At 49.7% G+C, this 17,816-nt stretch overlaps 6 protein-coding genes across 6 annotated transcripts; 2 read left to right on the top strand and 4 right to left on the bottom strand.

Annotated features, from left to right (window-relative positions):
* Window positions 1-366: 366 nt before the first annotated feature.
* Window positions 367-4,091, bottom strand: PEX2_094720 (carbamoyl-phosphate synthase (glutamine-hydrolyzing) CPA2; the record flags this gene model as incomplete). The annotated part of the gene is made up of 3 exons (XM_016746742.1): window positions 367-474; window positions 535-3,584; window positions 3,749-4,091. The coding sequence occupies 3 exons, from the start codon at window positions 4,089-4,091 to the stop codon at window positions 367-369; spliced, it is 3,501 nt and encodes a 1,166-aa protein (XP_016594018.1).
* Window positions 4,092-7,082: 2,991 nt separating this feature from the next.
* Window positions 7,083-8,666, bottom strand: PEX2_094710 (uncharacterized protein; the record flags this gene model as incomplete). Its single annotated transcript, XM_016746741.1, has 1 exon — window positions 7,083-8,666. The coding sequence occupies one exon, from the start codon at window positions 8,664-8,666 to the stop codon at window positions 7,083-7,085; it is 1,584 nt and encodes a 527-aa protein (XP_016594017.1).
* A 947-nt stretch (window positions 8,667-9,613) lies between these two features.
* On the top strand, window positions 9,614-10,598 carry PEX2_094700 (uncharacterized protein; the record flags this gene model as incomplete). Its single annotated transcript, XM_016746740.1, has 3 exons — window positions 9,614-9,809; window positions 9,865-9,938; window positions 10,008-10,598. The coding sequence occupies 3 exons, from the start codon at window positions 9,614-9,616 to the stop codon at window positions 10,596-10,598; spliced, it is 861 nt and encodes a 286-aa protein (XP_016594016.1).
* Window positions 10,599-10,961: 363 nt separating this feature from the next.
* Window positions 10,962-11,927, top strand: vip1 (putative actin cytoskeleton protein (VIP1); the record flags this gene model as incomplete). The annotated part of the gene is made up of 3 exons (XM_016746739.1): window positions 10,962-11,041; window positions 11,092-11,178; window positions 11,273-11,927. The coding sequence occupies 3 exons, from the start codon at window positions 10,962-10,964 to the stop codon at window positions 11,925-11,927; spliced, it is 822 nt and encodes a 273-aa protein (XP_016594015.1).
* A 384-nt stretch (window positions 11,928-12,311) lies between these two features.
* PEX2_094680 (uncharacterized protein) lies at window positions 12,312-12,539 on the bottom strand (the record flags this gene model as incomplete). Its single annotated transcript, XM_016746738.1, has 1 exon — window positions 12,312-12,539. The coding sequence occupies one exon, from the start codon at window positions 12,537-12,539 to the stop codon at window positions 12,312-12,314; it is 228 nt and encodes a 75-aa protein (XP_016594014.1).
* Window positions 12,540-14,106: 1,567 nt separating this feature from the next.
* PEX2_094670 (putative nonsense-mediated mRNA decay protein (Nmd5)) lies at window positions 14,107-17,685 on the bottom strand (the record flags this gene model as incomplete). The annotated part of the gene is made up of 8 exons (XM_016746737.1): window positions 14,107-14,276; window positions 14,339-14,635; window positions 14,690-15,235; window positions 15,294-15,425; window positions 15,478-16,855; window positions 16,921-17,381; window positions 17,454-17,532; window positions 17,596-17,685. 8 exons carry the CDS (start codon window positions 17,683-17,685, stop codon window positions 14,107-14,109), a joined length of 3,153 nt encoding a protein of 1,050 aa, XP_016594013.1.
* Between the last annotated feature and the right edge of the window lie 131 nt (window positions 17,686-17,816).

Below are 17,816 nucleotides of genomic sequence, written 5' to 3'. Positions count from 1 at the left end.
AGGGGAATATAAGTTCTACACAACTATATCCGACCTTGATTCGCCGTAGGGTAGAGAGTAGAGAGTAGAGATGAAGAACAGTTCGACAATTCATAAGGAAAAACAACATTCCGATCCGAGAGTACAATAATTAAAAAGGCCGAAACGACAATGCAGGCCATCTATCAACAAGATCGCCCTACCCACTACACCATACAGAAAGTTTAGATCCTGTTCCTATGTTGGAAAATCATGACGGGAGGACCCGGGGAGGTCATAGGGGATATCGAGCGGAAAGAGATGTTGACATCCTGTCTCTCTTTACCTCGACATGGTGGGGCTTTTTTTTTTCTCTTCTTCTGTCACTTTGTGCAAAAAAATAGAGATTTACAGGGCCTTGCCGCCGACGAAGTTGGACCAGGTGCGGACCTCAGAGGGGATACCCTCAACGCGGGGCAGCTTCTCGCTCATGCACTGAGCAAAGAGCTGGGCAGTCTATAGAGAAGATCAGTTAGTAACTTGAATCATTCTGGGGATTAGGTAATTCAACCATACCTTAGGCTCCATGAAGAGAGGCACGCTGAAATCAACGGCGTTGCGACGCATGACATAGTCCTCATCAAGCTGGGTCTTGCCACGGGTCTTGGCAAGGTTGAAGCATCCACGGATGTCGTACTTCTGGAACACCTCACGGAGAGCACGCTTGTCCTTCTTGGGGAACTCAATTAGCTGCACGGAGACACCGGCGGTGGACTCGAGGTGATCCTTAACCGTGGTGTTGACGGCGAAGAACTTGTAGCCAAGAGGGTTCAGGTACTCGACGATCTTAGCCAGGTAGGGCTGGGTGATGTCACCACCGAGCAAGATACCCTCACCGGCCTCGGGCATGCGGAAGTTCATGGTGGACTGGAGGGAAGCCCAGTAGGCCTCGACCAGATCCTTACCGAAGCAAGCAATCTCACCGGTGGAGGACATCTCAACACCCAGGAAGGGGTCGGCACCAGCCAGACGGGTCCAGGAGAACTGGGGAACCTTGGTGGCGACGTAGTCACGCTTCACCTTCATGAGATCGACGGGCTCGGGGACATCACGGCCGACGAGAGCCTTGGTGGCGACGTCGATGAAGTTGGTACCCAGGACCTTGCTGACGAAGGGGAAAGAGCGGGAGGCGCGCAGGTTGCACTCAATAACCTTGAGCGCGGGCTCGGCATCCTCCTGATCAGCCTTGATGATCTGCATGTTGAAGGGACCGGTAATGTTCCAGGCCTTGGCGACCTTCTCGGCGATCTCCTTGACACGGGCCATGATGGGCTCCTCGATGTTGGCGGGGGGCAGGACGAGGGTGGCATCACCAGAGTGAACACCAGCGGGCTCAACGTGCTCGGAAACGGCGTGGATAATCAGCTTACCGTTGGAAGCGACGGCATCCACATCGATCTCCTCGGCACCCTCAATGAACTTGGTGATGACGACGGGGTGGTCAGGGGAGACGGCAGCAGCGTTCAGGAGCTTCTCCTTGAGCTCATCAACACTGTAGATGACGTTCATGGCGGCACCGGACAGGACGTAACTGGGACGGACGAGGACGGGGTAACCAACAGTGTCGGCGAAGGTCTCAGCATCAGCGACGGAGGTCAGCTCCTTCCAGGCGGGCTGGTCGACACCAATGCTATCGAGGATAGAAGAGAACTTGTGACGGTCCTCAGCCTTGTCAATGTCCAGAGGGTTGGTACCCAGAATGGTAGCACCACCGCTCTCCTGGAGACGGAGGGCAATGTTCTGAGGCAGCTGACCACCGACAGAGACAACGACACCGCTAGCGGACTCGAGCTCGTAGATATCCATGACACGCTCGTAGCTGAGCTCCTCGAAGTACAGCTTGTCAGCGGTATCGAAGTCAGTGGAGTAGGTCTCGGGGTTGTAGTTGATCATAACGGTCTTCTTGCCCATCTCGCGGAGGGAGAGAGTGGCGTTAACAGCGCACCAATCGAACTCGACGGAGCTACCAATACGGTAGACACCGCTGCCCAGAATGATAGTTCCGTGGTCATCGAAGGTAACATCGTGGGACGAGGCGTTGTAGGTGGTGTAGAGGTAGTTGGTGTCGGCAGGGAACTCGGCAGCAAGGGTATCGATCTTCTTGACCCAAGGGGTGATGCCGAAGGACTTACGGCGGGCACGGACATCATCCTCGGTGGATCCAACAAGGAGAGAGATCTGCTTATCAGAGAAACCGAGCTTCTTAGCCTTCATCAGGATCTCCTGCTTGAGGCCGAAGAGGCTGCCGATCTCCTTGAGCTCGTTGTTGCAATCCACAATGTTCTGGATCTTGTACAAGAACCACTTGTCGATCTTGGTCAGCTCGTGGACCTTCTCAACAGAGTAGTTCTCGTGGAGCATAGCCTGACCAACGGCCAACCAGCGGCGATCGGTGGGGTTGCGGAGAGTCTCGTCGAGGTCATCGAACTTATCACCCTGGAGACCAAGGTATTGAGGGTCAACCTGACGGATGGCCTTCTGCAGGGACTCCTCCCAGGTACGACCAATAGCCATAACCTCACCAACCGACTTCATGGCGGAGCCAATGTCGCGGTTGACGTGCTGGAACTTGCTCAAATCCCAGCGGGGAATCTTGGTGACAACGTAGTCCAGACTGGGCTCGAAGTTGGCAGTGGTGGTCTTTGTAACGGCGTTAGGGAGCTCGGGAAGAGTGTGTCCCAGACCAATCTTAGCCGCGGTGTAAGCGAGAGGGTAACCAGTGGCCTTGGAAGCCAGAGCGGATGAACGCGAAAGACGAGCATTGACCTCAATGACACGGTAGTCGAGTCCATCGGGCTGCAGAGCGTACTGGACATTGCACTCGCCAACGACGCCCAAGTGACGGACAATCTTGATAGCAGCAGTGCGGAGCATGTGGTACTCCTCGTCAGACAGAGTCTGACTAGGGGCAACGACAATACTGTCACCGGTGTGAATTCCGAGGGGATCGAAGTTCTCCATGTTGCAAACGGTAATACAGTTGTTGGCAGCATCACGGACAACCTCGTACTCGACCTCCTTCCAGCCCTTGAGGGACTTCTCGACCAGGATCTGGGGGGAGAGAGACAGAGAGCGCGAGGACAAGTCACGGAGCTCTTCGGCGTTATTAGCGAAGCCAGAACCCAGACCACCGAGGGCGTAAGCAGACCGGACGATGATGGGGTAGCCGACCTCCTCAGCAGCCTTGAGAGCGTCCTCGACAGTCTCGACGGCAGTCGATTCGGCGATAGGAATATCAATCTCGTTCAAGGCCTGGGCGAAGAGGTCACGGTCCTCACTGGTCTCGAGGGTCTTGATGGGGGTACCGAGAACCTTGACACCGTAGCGTTCAAAGGTGCCCATGCGGTTCATCTGCACACCCAAGTTCAGGGCGGTCTGACCACCGAAGGTGAGGAGAATTCCATCGGGGCGCTCGCGCTCAATGACATGAGTAACATATTCGGGGGTGACTGGGAGGTAGTAGACTTCGTCCGCAAGCTTGTGGTCGGTCTGGATAGTGGCAATGTTGGGGTTGATCAGGATTGAGTGAACGCCGGCTTCCTTGAGAGCCTTAAGAGCTTGAGAGCCTGTTTGATCCCACAAGTCAGAGATTAGTCACTGCTGTCATCTGGAATTGATTTTTTTTTTAGGGGTTTCCCCGCAGAAAAGCATCCTGTCTAGAACCCCCATGGGGGACTGACGTGGCGATCTAATCACGCGAAAATTTCATCTCCCAGTGCTTCCAACTTACCAGAATAATCGAATTCTCCAGCCTGTCCAATGCTCAGACCACCACTACCAATAACGAGGACCTTCTTGACATCGACGAGGTTGCTACCGGTCGACACCGCACCGCTAGCAAGGTAAGACTCGGCGGCCGGGGGCTGCTGAGAAGCCAGGCGGTTCAAGGTGCTGGAGAAAGAACGGAGCTGCTGAGACCGAGCCGTAGGGATCTTCTGCAGGCGTAGAGTCGAGACCGTCGAACGGACGGACTGAGATGAGAATGCGCGAAGAGAGAGTGCCGGGCGGGTTTCAGCAATGCAGCGCTGGCGCAGCAGGGCGGCGGCCTGCCCACATCGAGCAGCAAGAACCATTGCGCACCGAAGGTAATGTTTCAATTGCTGAGAGATGTGTTGAGGATGAGTCTACGCTTTGATGGGATTCTTTTTTTTCCGCCACGAAGTTGCTAATTGGTTCGTTCCCTTCACCGTATACGGCTCCACTTTTGAAGAACAACGAAGGAAAGCCGGGGGATAAATGGGGATTATACCTAGATATAGGTGTATAGACCTGGAGGATCTGGTAATGAATGTTAATAAGTGAAACAAGAGGTTGATTTTTGTATTTCCTACCTTCTTCTCTTTTTTTACTTTTTTTTCTGCTATAAATTTCCTTTTTTTTGACGCGATGAGTCAAAACCTGGATGTGGAGACGGGTATCTTTCGGCAAATATCTTTCTTATACTCACTCAATCTAATGTCCAGGGATATACGGAGTACGGAGTACTACAATATAAATTAAATCTTAAATAATCATCTCTGCTCTTATTTGCATTGTCATTCATATAGAGTGTATAGAGTGTATAGCAGGCAATTGGGATGCAGAAAATCATGTGTATCACTCTGTGATGATCTCCCTGTAGACTATGCCGATGCCGGACCCCAAGCCAATCTCTTATCTCTCGACTTCAAGCTACAACCTTGGAATATTACACCACAACCCTAATTGACTGTAAAATTAGCTAAAACTGGGCTAACTTAACACTCCGATTTACGCTAGTTTTTACCAAATTTTTCACTAAATTTTTAGTTATTCAAATGTCACGTGCGTAGGATGTATCTTGGATCATCGATGTTCGTTGCTCAGTAGGCCTAGGCAATTAGGGTTGCTGAGTGATCGCCTCACATTTCACTCGGTATTCTTAGGGTAAAGTAGTAATTGACGTATGCGGTCACAATCATTAACTCTTCTTTAAGTCGCTTGTGAGGTCCCAGGTAGTATCTGTAGGGTCCTGACATAATAATTAATTGGGCCCCACTGGCCCCCTAAGGTATTGTTTCTTGTAGTAGACATAAAGAATTTCAAAGCTTGAGTATGCCATCGGCCGGGACTAGGAGATAAGGCGGACGATGTAGAATGACTGGATCTTCCTGAAGTCGGACTCTAAAGCGATGCGGTTGGATATGAAGAGGGATGTGATGGGTACTAGTAAGTATTATACCTGAAGGAAGACTCATCCTCTAGACTTGTAAGAGACTCTTTTGACAAATCACTGCGCGCATCAAAAGAGAGAGGAACTTGCCTTGATTTGACTAGTGGCAGACATCCATGAGAGGATCTGTAGAAGGATGAGGTCACGAACCGTCGATTCATGTTTCCATCAGACCCTCTCGGGTAAATTTGTTTAGGAAGGGAGAAGTCCAACCCACAGTGTAGGTCACAAATGGACCGTTGGAACATAGAATTCGACATTTTCGATATTCAATCTCGAGTTTATCCAACCGCAGCCTGACATAGACAATATAAGGCAAAGCGAAATTGCACCTACATATGTATGAGATTCATAACATCATTTCATTTTGATGTTAGGCTGGAACTAGTCTTTTTCTGCTTGCTTCTCTTGTTGCTGCGTCTCTGTTGTAGATATCGTGGGAGTCTTATCTTTTCGGTTTGACGCCCGGTAAATGATAAACAAGAAGAAAAGCATGAGTGGGGATAGGAGGTTGAAACGATAATAGCGGCATGAAGCAGCATCACAATATTGACAACAGATAGGATAAAACCCCACATAAGGAGATGCGAGAAGACAGAGCATGATCCTTAGAGGACAGGATCAGAATCGCAAAACATGGAGTGGTAAGGACTGGAAATGGAGACATACAAGACCGGATGATGATAAAACCCCATCTTTTGAAGCATGCGCTCTGGGAGACCAAGAGGAGGACTATGAGGATGGGTATCCATTGTATCGGTAGATACCGAAGAGGGAGCAGGGGTTTTCTGTGCCCATAGTGAAGTTCGAAATGCAGCACATAAGAAGACTGTCAGAAGTACTGGGCGGATCGTAGACTTGTCAAAAAAAAATGAAGTACGTGCAAGTCCTGGACACCTCTAGGGATGCCCATGGCCCCCAAGGTGATCAGCATGGCTTATATAATCGCATATGGAAACAACCTTGGAAGCCCCATCCATGGATCCATATTCCAAATTTAGGTGGATCCTTCAGGGCTTCAGGGTACGAAGACTAACAGGACTCTGGGTTCAAACCCCCTTTTGTAAGGTGCCGGACTTTAGAACGGCAGAAAAATTAAGATACCTGAATTACTATTACATTTATCTTCATAATCAAAGTACACTGATTCTGGTCGCGTTTTAAGTCCAAGAATGAAGCTTTTGATATCTCAAACAATTATCCTAAAAAGACCATCTAAAAAGACATCATAAGGCCGCAAATGCGGCTGACTATTCTTGTATGAAGATAGATTCATTTGTATAGGGCCAAAAGCTTCATTTTTGATAGTTGTAGTATTGATAAATTTACCATACGCTGTATAGAACGGTGTAAAAGGCGGTGCTAAATAAGGCTTTCTTTCAAGCATCAATTCCCACCTACAAACGGAGTTTCACCCTGAGCCCTATGAGTCTTCGTATACTATCCTAGATATGTATGTTGTATGTTATAATTTGATCTGTTTGGCATATCATATTAGAAGCATTATATTTAGAATTCTTTTGTTGGTTTCCAATCGAGCTACTTCTGTATATATATTTAGCTATCACCACATATGGTATCTAATTGTAACACTGAAAACAAGATGAACACGGAATTCACTGAATATAACAAGGTTTACAATGGCAAATTACTGACTAACAAGCACACTATTAACTCAAATTGAATGGAGTGCAATATACAATCAAGTTGGATGCTAAGATCCTCGAGAATCCCTGCACCATCGGAAAGCGGACAAACCCCAACAACATTGGAGCTACACTAAAATACCAACGCACATGGCTGGATTAAGTTGAAATTAGCAGGGTATATTATATATTAGGAAGGACTATCGCCATAAATACGACACAGTGCATTATTCTATAACCCCAACTCTGCCATTCAAACCTGACCAAGGACCACTCGGTTGTTTCTCAATCCGAGACCCACCACCCCTCGACACCCCCTTCGCGGAGCGAACATCGGAGGCCCAGGAATCCGAGCCCTTTAGGTTCTCCCGACCCTCCAGCATGACCTCATCGAAGTCCTGATTGAGAGTTTTACATACATCAGCCAGGGTTTGTCGGGCATCCTGTGCAACCTCGGTACCCAATGCGATCTTTTGCTGAACAAAGTCTCGTCCATTGGCAGCTGCAGCATTAGAAGCAAATGCCCATGCTTCAGCAAGACCAACAACCTCATCCGGGGTCTGATCGGAGGTTTGCGTCTGGATTCGCGAGCTAAGAGCAGTAGCCCGTGGCTGGCGGGCGGGAGTGGGATATTCGGGGAGTAGGTGGGATTCATCGCTCAGACGATTGAGAGCACGGAGAGTCGTAGACTTTTCTTTTGAGAGTAAGCCGGATAAATAGGATTTCTGCTGAGCCAGCGACTTTTGACTCTTATATAGCGGGACCAGGTTTTCGTTTGTGTATGATAGAACGTCGATTGGGTTGGGTGGTGGCATTTCTGCCATGACGAGCTCGTTTTTGTTGATTGAGCGTGATGGAGGCTTCTGGGTCACATTAATAGGCTGACAAGCCCTGGAGGCGGCATCAAGGAGATCTCGCCGGGCTCGCAAATAAGCAGCATATTGCTCCGTAATCTGCATCTTGCGATTCTCTAGCCCTCGCTGGGCTTCCTCGATTTCCTTCGGGGAAAGCTCTTGGAGCAGGCTCTCATCCGGATCCCCTTGACCAACCAGCCGTTCCTCCACCCATTGTACTAGCTCATCCCGAGTCGTTTGTAATGCTTTTGCTTTGGCATCTGAAGTCTCAGTTTGGGGATCATGCTGTGCCTTGGCTTTCTCAAACAATTGCCTTTGATGGTCCAATTGAGTTCTCGCATGGACAACTGCTCTCTCGAGGCTATGCACTAGTCCACCCAAGTCTGTTTCAGTGCCATTGTGCCCCGCCTCTGTATCAACCTCTGGCAACAATATTTGCTCCCCATCATTGCCAACGTCCTCCAAGCTGCCCGCATCGCGCGTTTTAATTTCCTCGAGATAATTCTGGAACACCTGCAGCTTGGTATGGCGGCGTTGATCGCGTAGGAGGGCAAGGTATTCACGAAGTTCGGTGCCGGGCTCTTGGAGATCCGCGTGGTCAGAAGGGCGGTTCGGGGACGTCCTCTGGCGCCTTAACGAGGCGACATTCTCAGACGCCAAGGCGAAGTCTTTGCGGGCTGCAACATTGGCGGCCAATGCCTTGAGATAATCCTTTCTCAGCCCCGGGAGGTCGGTAGGGATACGTTTGACACCGGCAATACCATCGGTCGACGTACACAGGGAGAGGTGGGAGTGAGCATGATCACTTGACTGATCGTCGAATTCGATAAATGAGCGCAGATAAGACGTCAACGCCTGGCGAATTTGAAGGGTTTCCTGGCGCGACCTGACGTAAGGAGCGAGTGGTTTCAGAATTGGTGGAATGTGGGTAGCGTCAGGGGAGTTGGGTCGGGCCATCGTTTCATTGGGCGGGGGTTTGGAGTACCCAGGTGGCTATGCAAGCTTTAATATCTGGAGAGACAAGCTGAGACCCTGACAGGCCTTGAAAGACTTCACCACAATCCACAGAGATATTGTGAGATTGAAGTTGTTTACCCAGCTCTTTCGTCCACGGATAGGCTTATGTAACATGCAGATCATCCCGAGGTTCCCCCCAAGTGGAGCTTATTGTTTTGCAGGGAAGTCCAGCATCTCCAGGGTTATGATATGTTGAGCATGACGTTTCTTGGGGGCTTAGAGGAGAGTTGGAGATGTTGATCAATAAATTGAGCAATAATAGGTAGATAGCTCCAATTGAGACATCTAATATGCCTCAAAAGGGGCCTGAGCACCACGTATACTCCGTTTTATCTCTGTTCATTTGTACAATAAGTAGATTAATCGAGATATTGATGAATTCTGTTATGAAACAACCACCGTGTAGTCCCTTTCGCGTGCCGGCCTTTTCTTATCTAGGTGAATAGTGTAGATGTTCCTACCAGATGTCTGGAATGCTACTGTTTTATCTCCAGAGCTACGATGTACATGTACACATGTACATCCAGTAACTTAACTACCTAAGATGCAGATTACGTGCACGGCCCAATCAAAGCAACAAAGGATAAAACATCTCACGGCAAGAGAGAAGCCCAACTTTCTCAGGTCATTCTCTTCCTGCCTTTTCTCAATTCCTTTCCCGAAAGGAGTAGGCCTCTGACCCCTCCATAACTGGTATGTTTCAAGAATCTCCCTGGAATTGCATCAAGGGGTGTTTTGATTCATAATTCCGGAAATTTGACTGTTACTGATTATTTATCCCAAGGCTGAAACACTTATAGTTCGGTCGTCTCGACTCTCATGCCGACTGCAGGCGCGGAACTGCAAACTTAACATTAAACAATATCATCAGAACATTCCTGACGGCCATGGCTCCTGACTTGAGCGCTATTTCGACCTCTACTATGGGACGACCTCGTGCAACAACATCGGCACCCGCTATGGCATCGCAATCTCTAACACCCCGACAACCAGCGCATGGTCCTCATATCTCTGCAGCACTCCCGCCCCCAGGGAGTCCACCACTCGGAACGGGCGATAATGGGATTACAAGAACCGCTCAGGGTAAGTCCACAGTGGCAGGCGTCACTTTGATGAGCTCCCCGACTAACGAAACAAGGGCCATTGCGTCATCCTCAGCCGCTGACGACTTCGGATCTCCATCTAGTGCTCGAGAAAGAGCAAGAAGCGATGGTATGTGGAATTTCAGAGCCCCAAAGTACACTTATCCCTCAACCGCTAACGTATCAAAACTCCCCGCAGGTGAATCGATTGACTCGAGAGCTATCTATTCTCCGCCAGCAGACAGCATCTGTGGCATCGACAGCATCCTCCACCTCGACATTTAACGAGGCAGATGGCGCACGGGCATCGCCCACCCTCAGCAGCTCAACCCCATCTCACTCTGCGCGACGGAACCGGTCCAGTTCGAGCCTTAGTTCACATGCTTCAGCAAACCAGGGCCAGCAGTCTGCAAGTGTCACTGGAATTGCTCCATCTCGAGAGATCCCATATCGCCCGACAGACCATTCTCGAACGGCTCGCAGTCGAGAGCCATCCCTCACATCTCGCCGACCTTCCATCGGGTCACTTTCCTCATTCTCCCACAATAACAGCAGTGTATACCCACACCGGAACTCAGTATCACAGACCCAACAAGGCCATTCACCCGGGAGCTCGCTGTCGCGGTTTGAGGAGGCTACACATCATAGGTTGGAGGTGGAATACATGAAGCGGGAGAACGAACAGCTCAGGAGGCGCGTGCGGGATCTGGAGCAGACTTTAAAGAGACAAAAGGAGGATTCGGCAACTGAAGCTTCTGTTACACCGTCGGAAAGAATTAGTGATGCCTGATTGAACTTCTATTCCAACCCATATCATTCTTTCGCATTGCCACCGTGGAGGCAGTGCACAACATTTTCATATCGGGAGGTTTGCAGGCAAACACATTCAATGAAATGCTATTTTTGACATGTGAAATGTATTTTCCAGGCAGCTCCATTGAAAATAATGTAGTCCAATTAAACAAAAAGCTCAACAAAACAAGAAACCAAAAAGAAATTAGCTATGTGAGGCGGTGCAACAGCCCCTCCATACGTCACCACGTCACCTGTGGCGCAGTAGACTAGATAAATAGTCGCATCCCACCTGGGAAATGGTGTGACGCTTAGATTTCTTTCGCAAGATTCTTCTTTTCTCCCTCTACCTAAAACCAAAATGTCTCACTCTACCGTTCACGTTTCTGGCATCTCGTCAACAACCTCCGAGAAGGAGGTTCGCGACTTCTTCAGCTTCTGGTAAATTGTTGCAATTATTGCTTTATTTGACAAAATGCTAACTTGAACAGTGGAAAGATTGTTACCCTCTCCATCACCCCGGTCTCTGGGGAAGCCGACGCTCAAAAGTCCGCCACTGTGACCTTTGAAAAGGAAGCGTAAGCTACCCCGCACCCAATTTCAACCTCACTTCCCGCAATCGGCCCGCAATCTACATGAAACCCCCAAAACTAACCCAATTCCTAAAAACAGCGCTGCCAAGACCGCCCTTCTCCTCGACCAGACCCAACTCGGCACTTCTGCCGTGCACGTCGAAGCAGCCCACAACATCGAAGACCTAGCCGGAGCCCAAGCCACCGGCGCCGGCAGCGAGACCAAGGATGAAGAGCACCACATCGCACAAGAAGACAAGCCCCGATCCCGCATCGTCGCAGAGTACCTGGCACACGGGTACGTTGTGAGCGACAATGCGATCGAGAAGGCGATCGCCTTGGACCAGAAGCACGGAGTCTCGAGCCGCTTCACCTCGGCCCTCACAAACTTCGATAAGAAGTACAATGCCACCGAGCGCGCTAGGGGTATCGATGATAGCTACAAGATCTCCACCAAGGCGGCTACTGGCTGGCGCGGCCTGAGCTCGTACTTCGAGAAGGCTCTGGAGCACCCCTCCGGCCAGAAGCTGCGTGACTTTTATGTGCAGACCGATAAGCAGGTGCGCGATATTCACGCTGAGGCTCGTCGCCTGGCGGACCTGAAGCAGGGTAAGACTGGTGAGGCTGAGGCTGCTGCCCCTGTCCCTGCCTCTGCTGCTGCTGCTACTGCTGCTCCTGGCATTACTGCCCCTGCTGCGCCCGTTGCTGTTCCTGCTCAGACGGAGGCTGCTGCCGCGCCCGTTGAGAAGTCTTAAGCGATCCTGGGAATGAGGTCTTAACTTAATGCGGAGATGAATATTTGCGCTGGGCGTGTTTGTTCTGTGTCTACTGCTTTGTCCTTTCCCCTTTTATGATGTCATGCCATGTCCATAGTTTATTTTCTTTCCTGCCTGTGTGATAACCTGATTTTTTGGCTCTTGCTACAAGCGAGCCTTTTGACAACTACGGGATAACTACGGGTCTCCCAATAAGCAAAGCAAATGGACATAAAAGATTGATTTCACTCCAGAAACGTAATATTTTGTTGTATCAAGTATATAACTCAACTGTAGACAGTTATTCGAGCTTATTCGTCATGTAATCATTATCCAAAATTCATCGACAAACTCCTTACAAGTACATGCAAGACATATCCCATCTCAATGTTGTGCTCCTTTAGCAAACTTCTCCGCCTGAATTTTCTCAAGCGGGTGTTCGGGGTTGCTCGTGAGGACATTGTTCTTGTAGTCTTCCGATGATTGCTGTGAGAAATTGGGTGCCGGGTGTTTGCCAACGTTGGTCCTGCCGGATCCGGGAGTATCCTGCTGCTGGGCGCCAGTTTGGCGCTCCGGAGAGGGGGATTGACGACCAGATAAGGGGGCAGACATTATTATGGATGTTGTTGAGTTGGATTTGATGTGCTAAAGAGAGGGATACGTGTGAGTTTCTTAATTGAATAGGAGAAACGAAGTATGAGACGATGATCCCAACTCTGGTACTGACCTTGAAGTAGCTGTGGTAATGGATGATGTACAAAGTAGAGTATTTGTGTTTAAACAGTAGAATTCAAGAAAGAATAGTGCTCCTTTTATTCTATCCTGGAAATCAACTGACGTGACCAGCTAAACCGGTCATTGGGGTTCATCATGATGACGTTGTGGAGTGGCACTTGGAACCAGGCGTGTCTTTATTTTACCTACGTACAACTACCATAGGACATTGCAAGTTCTTGACTACAGTAAGAACATCAATAGCGATATAATATGTGACTTGGGGCTGGCCTGCGCAAGAATCATTACTTAGTTGTACTACGAAGCTGTACAGTCATAGATCCTTGATATAAAACGCATCGGCACTGGACTATTTCCTCAACTTCTATCCTTTCTAACTATTACATATTTTAACTAGCATCATTCTTATCTCTTGGTCAGCTAACCTTCGATATGTTCAATTTTCCGCTGCCATGCATTGCATTGTCGTTCTACCTGCCCGGTGATGTAGTATTGAAATGGAAAATGGATTGAAAGACTACGACAGCAAGAATGGACATTAAAATGCTTTTGGGCGATGAATGACTCTAGAGCTTGCCTGCCTTTCTAACATAAATATATGCATATCTTCAGGTTGACTTTAAAAGGGGGCCGCATCGACGTCCGGATCTGATAATTACCTCTGAATTATATGACGTCATTCCTCGCGTTTGACATATACCTAAAAAGCCATTTAAAAAGACATTCAAAAAGACCAGCTAAAAAGACATCTCAAGGCTGTCAACCAGGCCGACTATTCTTGTAGAAAATAAAAGAGAAGTTGGAATTAGTATGCAAATTGAAATTAATTACGAATAAGTGTATGCTTCATTCAAGAAGGCGGCGATGAAAGAGGCGACGAGGTGGTATTTAATAGGAGAATTATGAGCCGGTGGCATACATAGTCGCTCGTACTCTTTGTGTTTTTGGTGCCTTGTTGGCCATCCTCCAGGACTTGTATATCTACATGAGTAATCTTGATATGTTTCGTAACAATGTGGATTCAGTCCCGAGTCCACCTATGTGGCTGGTATCTACGGTACTACAGGTTCCAGAACTGAAATCCAACATCCGTAGCATGGCTGATGTACTATATCATGTGGAAACAAGGGTGTCTTCAGGGGAATCTGTGCATCGAAGAGGATTAGAAGGAGGGAGGAGGGGGAATACCCTCGAGCGGAATGTCCACGGGTAGGACTTTTAAGAGTACATCAGCGAGAGCATGGCAGGAAAAAGACATGACGAAAGAAACACGGAGGTACAGAGCAGATGGGACATGATCTAAAGAAGCGGGAAAGACATGAAATGGGCATATGGTCTCGTGAGGAAAATGTGGAAACGGGGAAAGAAATAGAGACTAGACGGCCGAGGCATTGGAAATTCGAAGCTTTTTTTGTTTTTCTCAATCCATCTCGGTTATAGTCTCTTAGTTGCCGTTGGCCTGCATGCCGGCAGCGGCAGCGGCTTCTGCATTGGCAGCGGCGACCATGGCCTTGGCGTCAGCTTCGTGGAAGACGCCTTGAATGACCTGCTGCTCTTCGGGGCCGAGAACCTTGGTCAGACTCTCGTAGAGCTGGGGCTGTTCTTGCTGGAGGCCTGTAATCGAGGTTAGCGGGTGATACATAAAGGATCCCGGATACTACATGGAGATCACTTACTCAGCAGGACATGCTTGAACATGCCATATGGCTCAACCTTGTCCAGAGGGGTCTCCAGGAGGCTTTCCTCGTCCATATCATCATCGTCGTCATCGGCGTAGGAGCCGAACTTTTGAGCTTCCTGGTTGAGGAAGTCGAGGTAAGCGGCACTCTCGTCGGGGACGTCGTCCTCCTCAAGAGCTGCTTCAACCTCGTTTTCGTCCCACTCAACATCTCCATCCCAGTCATTGTCCTCGTCGTCCTCATCATCCTCGTCATCGAGGGTGAAGTCGGACTCCTTGGTAGCATCCTCACGTTCTGAATAAATTCTTAGCCTTGGGGGAACACGACGGGAGATTGGGGGAAACGTACGCTTGAGAGCAGCAGGCAGGGTCTGGAAGAGTCTGGTCACACCCTGCAAAAGTCTGGGCCATCCCTGCTGGACACTGACTGGTACATCGGTAGCCTTCAGAGTAAGCAGCGAGCTGATTGCGGCAATTGACAGCTTCTTGTCGTGCACGCGTCTGAAGTTGTCGATGTTAGCGAACCAAGTGCTGAAGAACTTGTTGGTCCAGCCCTTGGCCTCCATAACCTGAAGACTGAGAGCTGAGTTGTAGTAGATAGCGTTGATGACCATCTCCATCAAGTGGATACGGTACGACTTGGTGCGTGCCTCGCCGGCGTCGATAACCCGCATAGCCATCTCAATGAACATGGGGATATACTGGTCAATGTGACCCCGAAGGTTGAGCATCAGGGTCTCGGCAAGCTTGCACCCGCAGATGCGGTCAACGCCACCAACCTTCTCGTCAGAGAAGATATCCTGCACCATACCGACCATAGCGTCCAGGTAGGCTGGGTTCTGAACCAGCATATCGGAGCCATAAGCGACATAGTTGTCAAGGGCGGGGAGCATGTCTGCACGCAGAAAAGTCAATAGAAATTCAAACCGGGTGAACTGATGTGAACTACTTACCTTCGAGATACAGCTCAGCACCAGCCTTGAAGGTCTTGTGAATCAGCTCGAAAGCTTGCCACATGGACGGGGAAATGGTCTTGGATGCGAATGTGCAGCTGTCAATGATCTCGAAAATTTCGTTGTAGAGATCTAAAATAACCAATTAGAGCTGGACATGCACTTAAGAGATTAAAAAACTTACCATAGAGCTTGTTCTCCAGGGTGATGCTGATGACGGGCATCAAGATGGTCTCAAGGTGCAGAAGCACATCAGGGGTGCTCTCAAGTGTGAGGATGAGAGTGCCGATGGTCTGCAACACGCCCAGGGCGGTGATGCTCTTGTCGTCCAAGAAATCACCGTAGCCATCTTCATCACCACCCTTGGCGGCGTTGCGCTCTAGGAGCTCACCAACAATACGCATGTAAGTATCACGGAGCTGCTCGCTCAGCGCCACAGCGAAGGGAGTAAGCTCAGCAGAGAAGACCTCAACAAAGTCTTCCATAACGTTAGCCAGAGCATCCACATCGACCTCATTGGCCAGCTTGAGAAGCTGCTGCATAATCTGGGGGATGTTCTGCTGCATCGATGTACGGATGACATCGTGACGGATAAGGGGCTGCAGAGCAAGGGCGGCCTCAACTCGTACAGGAAGTTCGGAATCGGTCATGGACTCGAGGATGTTTCGGTAGATAACCATGAGGTTGTTGGGGTCCTTGAAGTCGAGTTGCTCGAACTTCTCCAGGGTATCACAAGCACGAGCACGGAGGAAGCCGTGGGGGCTGCGGAATTCGGGGAAGACATGACGGACGAAGAAGTATTCGACCTGGTCAGCAATCGGGCTCTTCTTGCCCAGGATGACGGAAGCAAGCGATCCAATCATTCGCAAAGCACCCTCCTTCTCTCTGGGCTGCTTCTGCTCTTCCGGCTCAGACTCGTACTTGCTAACAACGCTGTTCACGAATGTAAGAATCGAGAAGGTCTGCTTCTTGCGGTTCTTGGTGAGGGAAACCAGGAAGTTTGTGGCGGCAACATCAGGAGCAGACACTTCCTCGTAGAAGTTCAACTTGCGGTGGAGATACTCAGATGGGTCATCCTCGAAAAGCTCAATGTCCTCGTCAGACTGGCACAAGATAGGGAAAACAAAGTGGGCGATCAAGTTGTCCATGTGCGGCTTCAAGTGGTCCCACATGGCCTTTGGCTTGACACACTCCTCCATGAAGACCAAAGTATATGAGAGTGCGGAGTTGCTGAGCCATTGAGTTTTGGACACCCACTTGTCAATCTCCGTCAGGTATCCCTTGAGAATTTCGGGAGCGAAAGTGCTAATAAAGGTCTTCGCATACGGTGTGTAGTCGGGGGTAGATGATTTCGTGATCGTGGTTGGGTTGCCATATCTGATGAACAGGCGGTTCAGGTTGGCGTATGACCACTTCTTGCACTTCCACCAGTGGTTCATCTCCCTCTCCTCCTTCGAATCAGCCATTGAGCTCGCAGGGGGTGTCTTCGAGATAATGCGCAAGAACAATGTACACCAGTCCACAGTCGCCTGGTGGGTTTGTAGGCACGGAGAAAGTTCGAACTAAATCCGCAATAAGTCAGTATAAACAGCTTAGCCACGCGCAGACTAGAATCAGGGTAACCTACGTAAATTGCGTGCTTGAAAGCCTTCACCACAATACGGAGCATCTCCGCAGCCTCCAGACTTTCCTCATCCACAAGCTTTGATCCGATGCTGAGCAGCTGGGGGAATGAAAGCTCCACGATCTTATCGAACTCCTCTCTCTTCTCGCCGGCCTTAAACCTGTAAACCCGGCAGACTGCCAAAAGACACTGCAGACCCGCATAGACCGTACTTGCGTCATTGGTACCGAGGAGCTGCAAAGTGAGATCCAAGAATCCGGGCCACTGCTCGGGGAAGTCGTTTTGGAGGATCTTCTGAAGGAGGGGAACCAGCTGATTGCGGACATTGGGAGGCGTCGAGGCCAAGGCAGGGATAAGTCTCTCCCTGAAACTGGGCTTCTCCGCTTCAGGAATTGGCGTACGCTGCGGGCTATCTTCGACGGGGGCCCATCCACGGGTGATACGGTTCTTCAGGTAAACACCAGCTATAGGAAAGAGCGGGGTCAGTAAGAGACAAAAGTTCCTTAGTGAACCAATATGAACACCCAAAAACTTACCAGAGAGCTGGACAGCATTGTTCTGCTCGCCCTGCAAGATATCCAAGAGTCCATTGATAAATCCGGGTTGCGTCTCGGCCTAGATATATCAACCACGTGTGAGCCTGACATTTGGTGCCCCGCCAGTCGATCCGGCACATACATATTTCAAATCAAGCTCCGCTTGCCGGCGAATATCCGCATTCGCGTCTAGAGTAGACTGAATGCGATCTCTAAGGGCTGTGACATCCATCGCGCAACAATCCCCCAACACCAGAAAGTCAAAAAATCTCCAAATAAACTGAGAACCCCGGGGGGAGACGCGGACCGGCACCGATGGAAGACGGGCGAGGGGAAAGAGTCAAGGATTGAAAGGACGTTGAA

The sequence above is a fragment of the Penicillium expansum genome (genome assembly GCF_000769745.1).
Source record: "Penicillium expansum strain MD-8 chromosome Unknown contig333, whole genome shotgun sequence".
In the NCBI taxonomy this organism is placed as follows: Eukaryota; Fungi; Ascomycota; class Eurotiomycetes; order Eurotiales; family Aspergillaceae; genus Penicillium; species Penicillium expansum.
Note: the sequence above shows the minus strand (reverse complement) of the source record. Positions and strands in the feature narration are given on the sequence as shown.